Genomic DNA, 19632 nt, shown 5'->3' with positions numbered 1-19632 from the left:
ACCAGCCCCCTGCAGACATCCTGTGCCCGCGCCAGGGCAAAACGATCCTCTAGTCCCTTCGACATGCCTCAGTTCCGCTTTGGTAGTCGGCGGGTCACTGCGCTGCGTCGCACGTCCTTGTTCCCACTCGCATTGACAGAGCAAGGATCTGTGCAAGGGCTGCACAGGCACATTGGCCATCGACTTGTAAGTTAGTGTTAAAAATCATTTGGTAACGTTGCCGGCACAGGATGGCTGCAGGGGGCTGGCATAAGCACCAGGTAAGTGAAACTTTTTTTTTTTAATAGTCTATAAGTCTGATTTAAATAAAGACTGTTTTATCTCTCACTGTAACCACAGGACAAAAATCTTCTGGGTAAAAATTATGAGGATAAGATCCGTCCTCATATTGACCTCATTGACTCGCTGAGATCACTGGGGGTGGAGAAGGACCTGGCCTTGCCGGCCATTGCTGTCATTGGTGATCAGAGTTCAGGGAAGAGTTCTGTACTGGAGGCTCTATCTGGAGTTTCTCTACCCAGAGGCAATGGTAAGGAACTTTACACAACTGCCTTCACTGATCAGGGATATAATGAACAGGAACGGGACAAGGTCCTCCAAGACATAGATACTAAAGTGGTGGCTCATCAGACCTTGATTGCTTGCTCAGGTCTCTGGCCACCCTGCCCTCATTTACTTCCTCGGGCTTCAGATGGGCAGCTTGCAAGAGGTTCCCCCCTCCCATACTCAGGATTACATTGTTCACACACTTTCCAGCCCTTCTGACAGTGCCATTTGGATCAGAGAGTGGATGGCAATGGCCCAGAAAGCATGTTATTCCCAGCTGTTAATTCTGATTTCCTAAAGGTATTATAAGTCTTTACTGTAAGTGACAGCAACATAGGAGAAAAACTGGTATTGCTTAAAAGGAAATAGAAAATGGCAGCCTCCATATACCATCCATCACTTCAGGTTCCTTTTAAGGTTACAAAATTCTGCAGTATTTTTGGATTATGCCTGTTCAGTCAAGCTTTCTCCTTTTAACTGTCTATCCCATGCCATGTCATGCATTAAAAACCTTAATGGCCTCATTTTGGGGTCATATGCTTTTAGATATAAGAAACACATACATTATATTCAAACCTATTTTCCAGGGAGCAGGGGACTCTCAAATTCAGGTTCACACCATTTATAAAAAATGGGCTGTGATAGATTGAGGATAAGAGAGCAACAGCACCTAGCAAGGCCTTGGTCCTATGATGTATAAAAAACAAAAAAAATTAGTTACTTACCTCAGTAAAGGGAAGCCTCCGGATCCTCCAGAGGCTTCTCCGATCCTTGTTGAGCCCACTTCTGGTCACTAGGACCCTTTTCTTCGTGGCCTCTCTCCCATCCGTGAACAAGCGTGGCAGCACTGATGGCTCGTGCCTCTGCAGTAGCATGGAGCCGCTCGTGCATGGAAGAAAAAGCCATACAAGTGCTGCTCCATGCTACAGCACATGTGAGTGGTTAAAAGGACAGCACTTTCTTTGAAATACCATGGCAAACTTTTTGCAGAACAAAACCTGATTTAACTTTATTGGCACAAAAATACAAAAATAGTGCTTTCATAAAACTCTTATCCCAGTCCCAGAATTCAATCTTCATGAACGGCAATAGGACAGATCAATATCCTTCACAAAACATATAATCTGACTTGGCGTAATGAGCAGTTCTACTTTCATGCAACGACACATGTTCGTTTCGGGTGACATATGCCCTTCATCAGGGCTCGGTTTATTTAGAATTTCTAAAAAAAATAAGCAAACAAACAAGATTCAGATTAAAATCCAATGTCATACAAAGAAAGTTAGAAGAAATGTAGAACAAACATGCTACAGCGCAGACGCAGAACGTTTGCACCTACATAGTGCAGCCATGCCTGTTCATGGATGGGAGCACAGCCTTGCCAAACCTATTCAACAAGCTCTTGTTGAATAGTTTTAAACTGTTCCAGTGTTGGAAATTCAAGTTCAGGGGGGTGGGGAAGCCTCTGGATTATCCAGTGGGTTCCCTCTAATGAGGTACAGTATCTAATTTTTTGTCAAAATTTGCCTTCAGGTACACTGTAAGTTTGCTGGAGTCAAGTCAAGTTGTTTTTTTGAATTCCTGGGGGTGGTCCATCAATGCGTGTATCCCATAAATGTCACCATGTTTTGTCTTCTACGAGTGTCTGATTCTGGACTGCTTTTGCCCTGTGTGGCTGTGTACCCCCTGCAGGAATTGTCACACGCTGCCCCCTGGAGCTGAAGCTGAAGAAAGACATGGGAAGCACAGAGTGGCGTGCAACTATTTCTTACCAGAATGTAACGGAATCTCTTGACAGCCCTGGGAAAGTGGAGGAGGCAGTGAGGAGAGGTAAAACTTTTTTTATTTTAACTGCTTAATGACAACCTGACTTATAAAAATGTCCTGCTAGAGCCTCTTAATGGCTCCAGGACGTTTTTATAAGTCAGGCAGTGCTGCTGCTGTGGGCGTGCATGAGTGCGCGCTCCCGCACGTGCACATGCATTCCCGTGCAAGTGCACGTGAAAATAGTGGGAAAAAAAACAAAGAAAAAATACACTTTTATTTCCAAATACTATATTTTCACCATACTTTCTACTAGGGACATAATTAAAATCTTGTGATAACCAGGACAAATAGGCAGATAAATGTGTGGGTTTTATGTACAGTAGCAGTGTTTATATTAAAACTATAGGGGATGAAATTGGAGAAATAGTGTTTTTCCCTTTAAAATGCATAGAAAATAAAGTAATTGCTGAAAACAAATATCAACCCCAAAAAGCCCAATCGGTAGTTAAAAAAACAAGCTATAGATCATTTCATTGTGAATAGTAGTGATTAAGCTATTGGCAAATGAAAGGGATGAGCACTGAAAGGTGAAAATCGCTCTTGTCCGTTGGGGTAAAAACCGCCTTTGGGGTGAAGTGGTTAAGACACTATTATGAAGACATAGTTTATATCAACCAGGGTATATTCTAGGTCAGGCGTGGGCAAACTTGGCCCTCCAGAACTACAAGTCCCACAATGCATTGCAGGAGTCTGACAGCCACAGTCATGACTCATAAAAGCAAATGCATTGTGGGATTTTTAGTTCCTTAACAGCTGGAGGGCCAAGTTTGCCCATGCCTGTTCTAGGTCATAGAGCTCCCAGGGCAAGGGTGTATAAATGGCGCCCCTTCCCCCCTTTTACATAGACTTGGGCACACTGTTTCAATGCAGTGGCCAGAAGTGCCTTCCAGTATTAGGTAGCCACCAATATAGCTAGCCAGAGGCACCCAGTATTAGTTAGCCAGACATAGCCTCCACCCCCACCCTGCGTATGTAGCCAGAGAAGCCCCAGTATTAGCCAGATACAGCCCCCCAGTATTAGGTAGCCACATGCAGCCCCAGCCTCAGTCAGAGAGAGCCCCCTCCCTGGTATTTTTAGCCAGATAGGCCCCATTTTGGAAGCCAGAGAGTCCCCCCTCCCCCCAATTTGGTACCCAGAGAGTCACTGTTTACAATAAGATAGACAAGATGCAGGGAACCAGGAAGTAAATTCAGAGTGTGGATCCCGGCAGGTGATCTTTTCCTAGTAATAATTATAGTGAAGCAGAGTAGAAAAGCTGATTTTAACTTTACTTAATTGCTGACAACCTTTAAAATCTAGCACAGGTTTGCTAGATGTCGTTCATTCTCCAGTGGTCTCCTGCCAATATATTTGAGTATCTTTGTCAGCTACTTTAGTATATTATTATCGTCTGACACCTTCCTTTGTCTCTAATACGTATTTTTGTTTCAGCCCAGGACAATGTGGCCGGCACGGGGAAGGGAATCAGCAGTGAACTGATAACTTTGGAAATTGTCTCACCAAATGTTCCTGACCTGACGCTTATTGATTTGCCTGGGATCACAAGGATTGCTTTGCAGGATCAACCCGTTGACATTGCACAACAGGTCTGAGACAATTCCCCCCTCCATAGTGTTATGGTCCATTCTGCATGCAACAGATTTAAAAGCCTTCTATGATTAAATAGAAAAAAATGTAGAACTCGTACCCTCAGACATACTTCTCAGGTAAATTTTAAAGTACATCTGAAGTGAAAAATAAAATTAAAACTAAGAATAGTTCTCCATCCCTGTCTGGATTCTCACGTTTCCTTCAGCATTCCTCCCATTAACCATGATCTTCCCCACAGTGGACTACATAGAAGAGGAGATTGTGGGAAACTGGAGGAAACTGGGAGCACAAGAAGGTAAGGAAAACAGGGAAGGAGCACTATACCTAGTTTTTGTTTTTGTAATTTTCACTTCAGGTGCACTTTCGTTTAAGGCTCGGTTCCCACTATAACACAAAACTGACTCATTTTTATGAAAAGCCACAAAACAGACCAAAAAAACCCCAGTTATACTGGCCTTATTTATTAATAGGATCTGTTCACACTTGTCAGTCTGAAATGGATCCATTGGATTTGTTGCAGTAAGCGGAATGCACTCTTGTATTGTCTGCGATTTATCATGGACAGCGGATGCATTTCCCATATAGCCTATGGTGGAAATGCATCTGCTCCATGCTCCAACTTGACCACAATGAACCACTGTTGGAGATCCGGCTCAAGTAGGAATCTAGCATAACTGAACTTTGTCATGTCTGGTAATGTGGGCCTTTCTGTATGTTCATACATGTACAGTGTGTGTACCATATTTTTTGGCATATAAGACACACTTTTCCCCCAAAAAATTGGGGAGAAAAAGTCCCGACTTACAAACGCCTGCCGCCTGTGGCCGGCGATCCGCCACAATGTCACGGACTCCCTGTATTGTAATCATATCTACTCCGCTCCCTATGTCCTCCAACGCTTCTAATGAATAAATAGAAAGCAGCGGCAGCTGAGCTCATCTAATCCATCAGCTCCAGCAGCGATTAGAGACCTCTCCCTCATGGCTCCCCTAGTGCCGGCTTCTGCTGATCATGTCATCAGCAGAAGCCGACTCTAGGGAAGCCAAGAGGGAGAGGAGAAGTTATACATGGGGAGCGCAGGAGGACACGATGAGTGGAGGAGACACATGGGGGAGCGGAGGAGACACATGATGGTCAGAAGGGGAGACATGGGGGAGCGGAGGAGACAGAAGGAGACACATGGGGGACAGAAGTGGATAGGATACATGGGGGACAGAAGGGAGTACATATTATTTTGGCACCATTCAGTTGGGCGCAAGGAGAGCCGAATGACGTCTCTCCCTGCTGCCGCTAAACTCAGAGGCGGCATTAAATACTATTCCCCATCCGGGTTGTTGCAACTCGGAGGGAGATGCAATTCAGGGTCTGGCAGTTGCCAGAGCCCCGAATTACTTTTACGTGTGGTGCGCAGCATAGCATTGCTGCTATGCCGTCGCTCATCTTTGGCGCACAGTGCTCAGCGTCGCAGGGTGAAATAACCTGCTTCAACAGAAGGGGACACATGGGGGACACAGGAGGACACATGGGGGACACAGGAGGACACATGAGGTACAAGGGAAATAAACACAATCATTGAGGTAAAAAATCTGCAAGACATTTCTGGACCATGGATGTACCAGGTTTAGTATATTTTTTTTCTTTTCCCTGTTTTTTTCCTGCGTCTTATAGTCCAAATTCTAAATTTAAAATACAAATACCATATTTTTCGGCACATTATGTGCCGACAAATATGGTATTTATATTTTAAATTCAGAATTTGAAATGCCCTTAAAATCTTCAGGATGTGTTCTCCTACCAGCCTCACTAGCCTATTTCAGATTTAGTTGCATCTGCAGATATCCAGATATATGTGCGCCTAGTAAACTTGAAAAGGGGTGCAGCATCTGAAAGAATGGCAAGTGCGTGTATGAGGACAAGTGGATTTTACAGTACTGTAAATGCTAAGAAAATTGTTGTAATGTGACTTGCATGGTTTACACTAACAAATGGCCCATCACTAGTCCATAATAACAGCATTATTGATGAACGCTGATAAGATCTGCACAGAGTGGGCAGCCAAACAAGAGAACAGGGAAGGAAAACTAGAAGCAGTAGACTTTTTTTTAGGCAAAAACAAGGAAATCTGCCACTAACATGCTTATTTATTGCCAGCATAGATAAAGTGACAAGTGCAAATGTACAATCCTCATGATACTTATAGCTGGTTGGCACATAGATGAGTGGGCGCCAGGAGGTGCACATGGCCTGATGACTGTTTCGAAGAGGGTCACCTAGCTTCTTCCGAGGCCAAATGGGGGTATAGTATTTGATTCTTTTAGACAGAGATCAGCACACATGGCAGCTAATTCACTATAGGTATCAACAAAATGTAACAGCTTAAGCCTCGTACACACATACGAAGACTGTCGCCTGGCAGGAATTGGGACTTGATCACTCGACAGTTCTATAGAGGGAGGAGGATAGGTTAGGGCTCAGTGCATGACAGAGAGGCACAGAGAGGGTGGGGTGAGTAGAAAAACTATAAACAAAAAACATTTTACTAATATTCTTTTGACTGTTGTTTGAACACCACAGATCAAGCAAATGATTAAGAGATATACAGAAAGACAAGAGACCATCAATTTGGCTGTGGTCCCCAGTAACGTGGATATTGCTACAACAGAGGCACTGGAGATGGCCCGAAAGGTGGATCCCACAGGAGACCGTACCATAGGTCAGTAAAATGTATATTTTGTATTGCACTGGTGTCACATGCCTGTAGTGCAGTAAAACCTCTTGTATATCTCTATAATGAAAGCAGGAAGCCATATGCACTACGCATGAGTGTGGTTTAGTTGGTGTGCAGTGTCACTTCTGAGGGTAGTGTGTGTGAATGAGCTAGAATTATTCGCATTGCAAATTAAATTTTAGCAAGACTAGACCTTTTTGCCAAAATAGAATGGCTTTTTGCAAAATATACATGTCCGTGAATATGAGAACTAATTGAAATCCACATACAATTGCAGAAAAAAACACACCTCCATGGGGTGTGCACAATGCTTAAGTAGGGGGGGGGAGGAGTTAGATACCTCAGTGCAGGGAAGCCTCTGGACAGTCCAGAGGCTTCCTCAGTCTTCTTACGCCCCTCCATTTGTGCGCTGTAACCCTCTGACGATATAAAACATTCATGTTGAGTATTGTTTGTTGAATGTTGTGAAAGATCTGAGGGAGCCATTGGAGCAATTACAGGCTTCCCTTTACTGAAATTAGTATTTTTATTTTTCATACTTCAGATTAGTGCATTTGCTAATTATAGCATAAGGGCAGAGTAACACATTTAAGGGTACATAATAAATAACATTTCAAATTAAAGTCAGCCATTTGGTTTTAAAGTGTTAAATGTATCAGTCCACCTACCTTCTCTCTGGAGCATGTTGCAATGGGGTGTTTCAGCTCCATGCAGGAAAAGACAGAGACAAAACGGGAGCCCAGATAGTGTATTATGTTGGATGAAAAAAATAAATAAAAATGTTACAAAGGTGGCTTGCGGTGGGGCTACCAACTAACAAAGGGGGGTTGCATTGGGGCAACCAACCTCTTGAAGCAGGTGGGGACAATAAACCTGACTCCACTCGGGGTGTCCTGATGGACTGGAGGTGGTCGCTCTCTAGATAGTAAAAGGCTGGCTATTACAATGGTTTAAACCATGTAGGGCCAGACGATTCCCCACTCACAACTCGTGTGAGGGAGTGACGCTCCGCACAATGGGGGTAAGAGGCACCCGGGTGTGGATAAAACAAGTTTAAAAGTTAAAACAACAATAAAATTTGAAGAGAAAATGAGGCAACAGTATCATGAGAAAAAATAAATTTATTAAAACACAGGCAATGCGTTTCATGGGTCCAAGCCCGCTTCCTCAAGCCAGTAGCAGTGCCAGAAGATAACAGCCAGAAGGTATCTTATATTGCTGTGGTGTTATTATTATTTATTGTATTTGTAAAGTGCCAACATATTACGCAGTGCAGAGGTGTTCATTCAATCATAAATGTACTGATCTTGAGGTCTGACCGACATATCCCATCCTATAGAGGCATTTGAGAAAATAAATCGCATTGTTAGTATGACACGTCAAAAAAACTTTATTATTGATGTTAAAGCCACCTGCGGGATGTAAAATTCCATCCCCTCTCATTATGCTGGAACAGTTCTAACGGTTCCAACTTGGTGATGTGCCATTGCACCTTGCAGTCAGGGTTTTCTAAACCATTGTGTAAGCAGATATAGGCCGAAAAAAAGAAATGGTGCAGATCACCCAGACTGTAAGACGCAATGACACATTCCCATGTGTTAGCTGTCACAATATTGTACTGCTATGCGCTAGCCAGAGGACAAATAGTGTAATTCAACAAGGACATAGAAGATGGATTAGGGGTATAGGTAGCCATACATCTAGCGATGTATGGGCAGATTCGATCAAGAGACAAGTCTCTCTCTAATTGAATCTGATTAGAGGCTGATCTGTCAGCTGCCCATACACCGCAGGCAGATTCCCGATCAATTTCATGCTCTACTCGATCCGGAATCGGCCTTGTGTGATTGCCGCTTTGTCCCACAGACGCTGTCCACTGATGTAAAATGTCCCCCTGGTGCCCAGTGTAAAGTATACATTACCTGTCTGTGGCCTGCTCTTGTCCTAGCTGGCTTAAGGGATTCCTCCTCTGCACACTCACGCACCACATGGTTTCCTAGTAAGGGTGCACTTGTGTGACATCACACGCATGCCCTTACTAGGAAACCACGTGGGTCGTGCGTGTATGGAGGAAGGCGTGTGCCCGAAGCAGCAAAGGGACAAGTGCAGGCCGTGGACAGGTAATGTATACCTTTTACTGTTCACCGGGGGGACATTTTACATTAGGGGACAGTGTTGGGGGTTTTATCGCATTCGTCAATCATCGCAAAATTGCATGCCATTCCCGCTGCGCACCCATTCAAGCAAGTCTGCCCAACATCTTGCACCACGCGCAATCGAGAAAAGGACCAATTTTTGCCCCAAAATTGGCTGCATTTTCGTTCGGGCATGCACTTGGCGGCACCGATTTTCATCCATTTCGATTATAATAATCGAATCGGATGGTCAAACGGCCGCCAGGTCGCCTGATGTATGGCCACCTTAAAGCATACCTGAAGTGACATGGGACATGAGATAGACATGCGTATGTACAGTGCCTAACACACAAACAACTATGATGTGTTCCTTTTTTTCTTTCTGTGTCTGAAAAAGTTAAATATCAGGTATGTAAGTGGCTGACTCAGTCCCGATTCAGATAGTAAGTGACTACAGTGTGGCCCTCACTGATAAGAAATTCCAACTATAAAACACTTTCCTAGCAAAAAATGCCTTCTGAGAGCAGGAAAGAGATAAAAAGGGGCAATAGTTCATAGATTTTTAGCTCTGGCATACTTCTATGAACGTGTCATTGAGCAAACACAATAAGACAGTTAAAACTTAAAAAGTAGATTTAAACATAAAATAAAACTGTGGAGTATCTTAAAGGGACCCTATGCAGTACCCTAAATTAAAAAAATGTCACTCACCTGGGGCTTCCTCCAGCCCACCGTAGGCCGCAAGGTCCCCCGGCGTCCTCGTGGCTCCTCTCCGTGTCCCGCCGGTGGCTCCCCTTACTGGTGACCCTTCCTGAATTCTGATGTGTCGCGTCATCACATCGGCCGGCGTGATAGTCCTGCACATGCGCAGTTTAGAGTTAGATTTTGGGTTTGCGAACTGCAAACTTCCGCAAGCGATCGCGAACCGGTGAACTCGGCGAACCGCAATAGACTTCAATGGGCAGGCGAACTTGAAAAACTACAAACACTGTTTCTGACCACAAAAAGTGATGGAAAAGATATTTCAAGGGTTCTAGCACCTGGAGGGCTATACACGCCAAAAGTCCCGGAGAAAATTACGAATTTGACGCACAGCAGGGTTATAATCCCTAAAGGGCAGAAATCACATTGCATTCCTAAATTGGAGGCATAAAGTGCTTGAAAACATGTTGCGTGTGTATACATGGATCAGCAGGTAGTGTAAGTAGTGTACTGCTTCACACTGACAGACCAAACGCACTGTGTAACGCACCGCAAACGTCTGTTTGTGTAGTGATGGCCATGCTGGACTGGTGCGCACGATGGCGAGAGTGAAGGCGATGGCGGTTTTCAAGCCCATATGGTCGGGCTGAGGTAGCTCAATGACAGAACAACAGTGACTGTCCAGCTGATCGAATTTGGTCTGTCCACAATGAAGCAACAACCTTATTACCTTGGGTGTGCCACCCAACACACATATAGGTCATTGCTTCATTGTTATACGCAAGCCCCTTCACCGCGGCAAGGTAACGATCACAAAGGGAAATTGACACATGTACATTTGTTTTGTTGTTGCAGCCCCAGTGCAGCCAGAAAAATTAGGCAGGCATGTACACGCACCAGAAAATGTATTATTCTTTTTTTGTTCAGGAATCCACCTGGAGTCCTGGTGGACCCTGTTGGTGGTGGCGGAGAAGGCAGTCAAGCGACCTGCAGGCAAAGATGCTGTGTGGGGACTGACTTAGTCTTGGGGCAGGCAGCAGCGGCCGGCAAATGGGCGTGGCTATAACCTACGACGCGCGAAGCACGCCGCAGCAAAAAATGGGTGTGGATAGAACCTGCGGCGCGTAGCGCCGCGGCAAAAAATGGGCGTGGCAATGACCGGATAAGGGCGGAGCTAACTGTAATTTAAAGTGATCCCGGGGTGAGAGTGATATGGAGGCTGCCATATTTATTTCCTTTTAAACAATACTAGTTGCCTGGCGGCCCTGCTGATCTATTTGGCTGCAGTAATAAACTGAATTACACCAGCAACAAGCATGCAGCTTAATCTTCTCAGTTCTGACAATATTGTCAGAAACCCCTGACCTGCTGCATGCTTGTTCAGGGTCTATGGTTGAAAGAATAAGAGGCAGAGGACCAGAACGGCAACCAGGCAACTGGTATTGCTTAAAAGGAGAGAAATATGGCAGCCTCAATATTATTCTCACCTTAGGTTCCCTTGAAAAGTGCAACGCAAAGACAGTGGGCCCAGGTTTTGGTGACCCTTTCCCCAGAAAATTCACATAATTGTGCAGGTTTTCTCATGAAAATACACATAATGTGAGCAGATATGCCCAGAAAATACGTGCAATCATGTCGGCAGATATGCCCAGAAAATACGTGCAATCATGTCGGCAGATATGCCCAGAAAATACGTGCAATCATGTCGGCAGATATGCCCAGAAAATACGTGCAATCATGACGGCAGATATGCCCAGAAAATACGTGCAATCATGACGGCAGATATGCCCAGAAAATACGTGCAATCATGACGGCAGATATGCCCAGAAAATACGTGCAATCATGTCGGCAGATATGCCCAGAAAATACGTGCAATCATGTCGGCAGATATGCCCAGAAAATACGTGCAATCATGTCGGCAGATATGCCCAGAAAATACGTGCAATCATGTCGGCAGATATGCCCAGAAAATACGTGCAATCATGTCGGCAGATATGCCCAGAAAATACGTGCAATCATGTCGGCAGATATGCCCAGAAAATACGTGCAATCATGTCGGCAGATATGCCCAGAAAATACGTGCAATCATGTCGGCAGATATGCCCAGAAAATACGTGCAATCATGTCGGCAGATATGCCCAGAAAATACGTGCAATCATGTCGGCAGATTTGCCCAGAAAACACATGCAATCATGTAGCAAATTTGCCCAGAACATACATGCAATCATGTGGCAGACCTGCCCAGAACATACACGCAATCATGTGGCAGACCTGCCCAGAACATACACCTGCTAAAATAAATAATAAAAAAAACCATTTACTCACCTGCAGCAGCAGACCTCCTGTCCCAGCCTCCATCCAGCGCGCAGCTCCCATGGGTGGTTGGGTGGATAGGTAGCCTGGTGGGTAGGTAGGTAGGCAGCCCTTAGCCGGGTGGGTAAGTAGCCTGGTGGGTGGCTGGGTAGCCGGGTGGGTGGGTAGCCTGGTGGGTAGGTAGCCTGGTGGGTGGGTAGGTGGGTGGTTAGGTAGCTGGGTGGGTGGGTAGGTAGCCTGGTGGGTCTTTAGGTAGGTAGCCTGGTGGGTTGGTAGGTAGCCGGGTGGGTAGGTAGGTAGGTAGCCTGGTGGGTGGGTAGGTAGCCGGGTGGGTGTGTAGGTAGCCGGGTGGGTGGTTAGGTAGCCGGGTAGGTAGCCGGGTGAGTGGTTGGGTAGCCGGGTGGGTGGGTAGCCAGGTGGGTAGGTAGCCGGGTGGGTAGGTAGCCGGGTGGGTAGGTAGCCGGGTGGGTAGGTAGCCGGCAGGGTGGTTAGGTAGCTGGGTGGGTAGGTAGACGGGTGGGTGGTTAGGTAGCCGGGTGGGTAGATGTGTGGGTGGTTAGGTAGCCGGGTGGGTAGCCGGGTGGGTGGTTAGGTAGCCGGGTAGGTAGCTGGGTGGGTAGGTAGCCGGGTGGGTGGGTAGGTATCCGGGTGGGTGGGTAGGTAGCCGGCAGGGTGGTTAGGTAGCTGGGTGGTTAGGTAGCTGGGTGGGTAGGTAGCCGGGTGGGTGGCTAGGTAGCCGGGTGGGTAGGTAGCCGGGTGAGTGCGTAGATGTGTGGGTGGTTAGGTAGCCGGGTGGGTGGGTAGCCGGGTGGGTAGGTAGTCGGGTGGGTGGTTAGGTAGCCGGGTGGGTAGGTAGCCGGGTGGGTGGTTAGGTAGCCGAGTGGGTAGGTAGCCGGGTGGGTGGGTAGGTAGCCGGCAGGGTGGTTAGGTAGCCGGGTAGGTAGCCGGGTGGGTGGGTCGGCAGCCGGCAGGGTGGTTAGGTAGCCGGGTAGGTAGCCGGGTGGGTAGGTAGCCGGGTGGGTGGTTAGGTAGCCGGGTAGGTAGCCGGGTGGGTGTGTGGGTATCCGGGTGGGTAGGTAGCCGGGTGGGTAGGTAGCCAGCAGGGTGGTTAGGTAGCCGGGTAGGTAGCTGGGTGGGTGGTTAGGTAGCCGGGTGGGTGTGTGGGTATCCGGGTGGGTAGGTAGCCGGGTGAGTGTGTGGGTAGCCGGGTGGGTAAGGTAGCCGGGTGGATGGGTGTGTAGCTATCCGGGTGGGGGGCCCGACTCCTATCCTCCCTCACTCACCTCGGGGCCCCCCTCCCGGTATGCGCGGCGGCGGCGGCGGGCGGGAGAGCAGAAAATCCAGGAAGTCTCCGCCGGGGCTGCAGCAGACACTAGAGGCTGCTGCCGCTTGGTCTCCCGTGTCTCCAACTTTGTACACTGCTCGCTACTAAACCAGGAAGTAGCGAGCAGTGTACAAAGTTGGAGACACGGGAGACCAAGCGGCAGCAGCCTCTAGTGTCTGCTGCAGCCCCGGCGGAGACTTCCTGTATTTTCTGCTCTCCCGCCGCATCGCATGAGGGGGAGGGGGGGGGGGCCGATGTGAGGGGGGAGGACAGGAGTAGGGGCCCGGCAGGTTAAAATAAAAATAAAAGGTAAAATTAAAAAAAAAACCTGCAATACTTAATGGGCCCCTGAAGCAGCGGAACTTCAGGGGCCCTCGTGCGGCGGCACGGCCTGCACGGCCGTATGTCCGCCACTGATCCTTAAAATAACTCTAGAGTTTACTAACTGCGTGTGAAAATAACTACAGAGGAGGTAAATTAACTACAGAGGAGGTAAATTAACTACAGAAGAGGTAACTTAAGGAATGAAGAGATACAATAACTCTCTCACTGGGTGGAGGTAAGTTATCTCTTGCCTTATTATCTCCAGCATGATCTTAGTGAATTGAGGCCAATGTTTCTAGCTGCGCTAAAGGTCCTTTCTAGGAAGCTGGAGGCAGGGCAAGCCAGAATTTGGATGGCAAATTGTGACAGCTCTGGCCACAGGTCAAGCCTGTGCACCCAGTAGTCCAGAGGTTCAGACTTTCGATGGATCTTTCTCTACCATTGTTAAAGCTTACCTCTATTTTTTTAAATTACTGTTTCTGCTGTCTGTGCAGTTCGTTCAACGAGAATCTGTTATGGAGGGCAAGTCTGCCATTAACTATGTGATTAACTTTCCAAGGTACATTCTCAGTACCATGGTGACCACCGGTAATGGGCCAGGAATCAGGGATTGATTCCGGTCTGGAGTGGGAGCCTGAGAAACGGCTATGACCACACATCCAAGGAAGGACCCAATATGCTGTATAAGTAATGTACATGCCCTGACCGTGCTTTGCAGACCAGGCATCTGTGGTACGAAGAACCCTTGACCCAACGCTGTGTGCCAGAGATGACACCACTTGCCTTTCAACATCATGGTACAGTTTGGGTATCACCTTTTTAGAAAAATAATTGCGGCCTGGTATCTTCCACTGCGGTATCTCAATCTCCACAAATTTACGGAAGGCCTCCGAGTCCACCAGCTGGTATGGTAACAGCTGGCGAGCTAACAGTTCCGCCAAGCCAGCTGTCAGACGCTGGGCAAGGGGGTAACTGGCAGATATTGGCTTCTTCCGATCAAAGATTTCCTTAACGGACACCTGGCTGCTGTGGGCAGAGGAGCAGGAACCGCTCAAGGTGAGAGGCGGAGTGGAGGCGGGTGGCTGTGAAGGTGGAAGGGATAAAGCAGCTGAAGATGTTGCACCTGAAAGAGGAAGAGGAGGTGGAGGGTGGCTTTGCGTTTGTGTGTTGCTTTTCCTCAGGTGGTCATCCCATTGCTGTTTGTGCTTGTTCATCATGTGCCTTCGTAAGGCAGTTGTCCCTGGATGAAGTGAAAGGTATGCACTGACTGGACTAATACACAATGTGCAGTCACAGATCCAGTAAAAGGTATGCACTGACTGGTATAATACAATGTGCAGTCACACAGATGCAGGGAAAGGTATGCACTGACTGGTATTATAATACAATGTGCAGTCACACAGATGCAGCTAAAGGTATGCAGTGACTGGTATAATACAGTGTGCAGTCACACAGATGCAGGGAAAGGTATGCAGTGACTGGTGGTATAATACAGTGTGCAGTCACACAGATGCAGGGAAAGGTATGCAGTTACTGGTGGTATAATAAAGTGTGCAGTCAAACAGATGCAGGGAAAGGTATGCAGTGACTGGTATAATACAGTGTGCAGTCACACAGATGCAGGGAAAGGTATGCAGTGACTGGTATAATACAGTGTGCAGTCACACAGATGCAGGGAAAGGTATGCAGTGACTGGTATAATACAATTTGCAGTCACACAGATGCAGGGAAATGTATGCAGTGACTGGTATAATACTATTTGCAGTCACACAGATGCAGGGAAAGGTATGCAGTGACTGGTATAATACGATGTGCAGTCACACAGATGCAGGGAAAGGTATGCAGTGACTGGTTTAATACAATATGCAGTCACACAGATGCAGGGAAAGGTATGCAGTGACTGGTATAATACAGTGTTCAGTCACACAAATGCAGGGAAAGGTATGCAGTAACTGGTATAAATAATGTGCTGTCACACAGATGCAGGGAAAGGTATGCAGTGACTGGTACAATACAGTGTGCAGTGACACAGATGCAGGGAAGGGTATGCAGTGACTAGTTTAATACAATGTGCAGTCACACAGATGCAGGCAAAGGTATGCAGTGACTGGTATAATACAATGTGCAGTCACACAGATGCAGGGAAAGGTATGCAGTGACTGGTATAATACAATGTGCAGTCACACAGATGCAGGGAAAGGTATGCATTGACTGGTATAATACAGTGTGCAGTCACACAAATGCAGGGAAAGGTATGCAGTGACTGGTGTAATGCAACATGCAGTCACACAGATTCAGGGAAAGGTATGCAGTGACTAGTATAATACAGTGTGCAGTCACACAAATGCAGGGAAAGGTATGCAGTAACTGGTATAATACAATGTGCAGTCACACAGATGCAGGGAAAGGTATGCAGTGACTGGTATAATACAGTGTGCAGTCCCACAGATGCAGGGAAGGGTATGCAGTGACTAGTTTAATACAATGTGCAGTCACACAGATGCAGGGAAAGGTATGCAGTGACTGGTATAATACAGTGTGCAGTCACACAGATGCAGGGAAAGATATGCAGTGACTGGTATAATACAGTGTGCAGTCACACAAATGCAGTGAAAGGTATGCAGTGACCAGATCAAATTCGGATTCGGCTGTGATCACGCCCATCAAATTGGATTCAAATTCGAATTGTGATCCGTAATTGAATTCGGGTAATAGTCGTGATCACGAATTGGGATGGCCTTCAAGCCAATTTTTTTTTTTGAAAGGGAAATCACAATAAAATAGGTGTAATGTAAAAAAAAAAAAATTGATGGAAAACTTTTCTTTCTGCATTTCTTGTTTATTCTTCTTCACCGTCTTCACCTTCTTCTTTTTCTTCTCTCCATCTTTTACTTCACCGTCTTCTTTTTCTGTTTTACAATCTTCTTTCTCGTCATCATTCATCCCCAACATCTTCATCATCTTCTTCTTCACTGGCACCTGGTTCTTCTTCTTCACCTAGTTCTTCTTTGTCTTCTTTTTCTTCTTCATCATCATCATCATCATCTGGTTGTTCTTCTTTTTCTTCACCTGGTTTTTCTTCTTCTTTTTCTTCACCTGGTTCTTCTTCTTCTTTTTCTTCACCTGGTTCTTCTTCTTCTTTTTCTTCACCTGGTTCTTCTTCTTCTTTTTCTTCACCTGGTTCTTTTTCTTCTTCTTCTTCTTCACCTGGTGCTTCTTCTTCTTTTTCTTCACCTGGTTCTTCTTCTTCTTCTTCCCCTGTTTCTTCTTCTTCACCTGGTTCTTCTTCTTCTTCACCTGGTTATTCTTCTTCTTCTTCTTCACCACCACCATCTTTTTCTTTCTTTTGTGTTCATATTCTTTCTCTTGTGCCCAACAATGTTTTTTTCCCTTACAGAACTCAACTGTTGTAAAAAGTTTTCTTCAACAGCATAGCTACATTTGTGGCATAATAGCTATTGGCGCATGGCATCAGCGCATAATTCTGTGGACCCTGGTGGTGGGAACACAGACAGCAGGAGGTTAAATACAGCAGCAGCAGGAGGAAGAGGAGGAGGAGTGACGTTTGGCAGCATGCAATGTAACGGGCCATGGTACCTACCATTGGTACCACGGCTGTAAATAGACCCCAACAGCAGGAGGTTCCAGACAGCAGTCGTGCAGCCCACATTGTGCCCAATGCACAACTGGGACAGCACAGTTTTCAACCCAGACACCTCAGATTTTTTTTTTACAAAAAAATGTAGCTATTGTAGTGGCGTAATAGCTAGTGGCGCCTGGCAGCAGCGCATAATTCTGTGGACTCTGGCGGTGGGAACACAGACAGCTGGAAGATAAATGCAACAGGAGGAGGAGGAGGAGGAGTGACGTTTGGCAGCAGGCAACGTAACGGGGCCATGGTACCTAGCGTTGGTACCACGGCTGTAAATAAACATCAACAGCAGGAGGTTCCGGACAGCAGTCGTGCAGCCCACATTGTGCCCAATGCACAACTGGGACAGCACAGTTTTCAACCCAGACACCTCAGATTTTTTTTTTACAAAAAAATGTAGCTATTGTAGTGGCGTAATAGCTAGTGGCGCCTGGCAGCAGCGCATAATTCTGTGGACTCTGGCGGTGGGAACACAGACAGCTGGAAGATAAATGCAACAGGAGGAGGAGTGACGTTTGGCAGCAGGCAACGTAACGGGGCCATGGTACCTAGCGTTGGTACCACGGCTGTAAATAAACATCAACAGCAGGAGGTTCCGGACAGCAGTCGTGCAGCCCACATTGTGCCCAATGCACAACTGGGACAGCACAGTTTTCAACCCAGATACCTCAGATTTTTTTTGTTGTTTTACAAAAAAATGTAGCTATTGTAGTGGCATAATAGCTAGTGGCGCATGGCAGCAGCGCATTATTCTGTGGACCCTGGCGGTGGGAACACAGACAGCAGGAGGTTAAATGCAGCAGCAGGAGAAGGAGAGTAACGTGTGGCAGCAGGCAATGTAGTAGGCCATGGCAATGGCACCTAGCGGTGGTACCACAGCACCTAAAGGAAAACCAGGCCAAAGTAGCAGGGGACTAAAGGTTGGTGTTGTCACAAATGACAATAATTCCCAGGCACCTCATGTCCTCCTGCTGCCGACAACAGGGGCCTGGAACGGCACTGGAACCAAGCCTGGTTGATCTTCAGGAATGTCAGTCTGTCCACGGACTCTGTGGACAGACGAGAGCGCTTCTCGGTGACCACGCCACTGGCCGCACTGAAGCACCTCTCGGACAGCACGCTGGAAGGGGGGCAAGAAAGGACTTCCAGGGTGTACTGCGCCAGCTCATTCCAGATCTGCAAGCGGTCAACCCAGTACTCCAAGGGGTCCACAGGCTCCTCGCTGCCGGTGTCAAGCCCGCTGGAGGACCCCATGTAGTCAGTCACCATCCGGGTCAGGCACTGGCTGTGACTTTGAGAGGAGGATGCTGCTGCATGCACCTCCTCTCTCGGCTGATCTACCGTCATGTAGAGCACCTTAGTCAATGGCCGCAGGCACCGGCTGCTGTGCTGGCTGAACAGGGACAGAGGGGGTGGAAGGCTGGGGGAAGGCTTCCTCCAGTCTCCGAACAAGGAGCTGCTGCAACTCCCTTGTTCACTGCTCATGGTCTCCAGCAGGCAGGAACTGACTCACCTTCCCCTTCAGCCATGGGTCCAGGATCATGCTGATGCAGGCTTCCTCCTGAGCACGCATCTGCTTGACCCTGGAGTCTGAGCACAGGCAACGCAGCATGTGCGCTGCCATGGGGAACAGGGTGGTCCGTCCAGAGACATCAGGGTCAGCGGCCGCAACGTTGTCCTCCTCCTCCTCTCTCCACTCTCGCACCACTGCAGCTGCGCTACGCTGTTCCCCCTCAGCAGCAACATCCAGGACCTCTAACTTCTCCTTCTCCTCCTCCAACACCTGAAAATCCTGTGCAGAGGTGGAATGCGCAGGCGGCTGCTGTTCCAGCTGGATCAGGGCCTCCTCTCCTAAATCCACCAGATCAAAAAGTACCCTGTCCAGCAGACAAACAAAGGGCACCCACTGGCAGAGGGATGCCCACTCCTATCTCACCAGGTTGGTTCCCTGCAGGAAGGGAGCCAACACCAAGCAGACCTGCTGCATCTGCCCGCACTGTGCACTGGAAAGGAGCTAAAGTTTGGTGGTGCCGGCAAAAGTGGCCTCCAGAATGTAGCGGTTGACAGCCCTCCTCTGCTCAACCAACTGCTTCAACATCACCAGGGTGGAGTTCCAGTGAGTTGGCACATCAATCACAAGCTGGTGTCGTGGCAGGCCCTCGCGCTGCTGCAGGTTGGCCAGGTTTGCTGCAGCAGCGGTTGAGCAGCGGAAACTCCGAACAATTTTCCTTGCCTCTTTCAAAATATTGTCCATCCCCTGGTAGCACCTGATAGGAACTTCTGCACCACCAGGTTCAAGACGTGGGCCAAGCAGGGGATGTGGGTCAAGTGCCCCCTGTTGATGGCAGACAGCAGGTTGGCCGCATTGTCGGACACCACTATCCCGACGCTGAGGCCTCTGGGGGTCAGCCACGTCTTCTCCTGCTCCCTGAGTTTGAGAAGGACATTGGCTGCCGTCAGTTGGGTCTTCCCAAGGCTGACCATCTCCAG

General features: G+C 47.5%; 1 protein-coding gene across 1 annotated transcript in view; it reads left to right on the top strand.

The window, feature by feature from the left end:
* The first annotated feature begins 230 nt into the window (after positions 1-230).
* The window catches only part of LOC137545245 (interferon-induced GTP-binding protein Mx2-like), a 101762-nt gene continuing 82360 nt past the window's right edge, over positions 231-19632 (top strand). The window contains exons 1-5 of the mRNA XM_068266365.1: positions 231-260; positions 340-529; positions 2239-2376; positions 3806-3960; positions 6539-6677. Coding sequence (XP_068122466.1) covers positions 231-260; positions 340-529; positions 2239-2376; positions 3806-3960; positions 6539-6677 — 652 coding nt within the window. The remainder of the gene's footprint in view (positions 261-339; positions 530-2238; positions 2377-3805; positions 3961-6538; positions 6678-19632) is intronic.

The sequence above is a fragment of the Hyperolius riggenbachi genome, chromosome 2, assembly GCF_040937935.1.
Source record: "Hyperolius riggenbachi isolate aHypRig1 chromosome 2, aHypRig1.pri, whole genome shotgun sequence".
Classification (NCBI taxonomy): Eukaryota; Metazoa; Chordata; class Amphibia; order Anura; family Hyperoliidae; genus Hyperolius; species Hyperolius riggenbachi.
The sequence above is the reverse complement of the archived record's forward strand: the minus strand, read 5'-3'. Positions and strand labels throughout refer to the sequence as shown.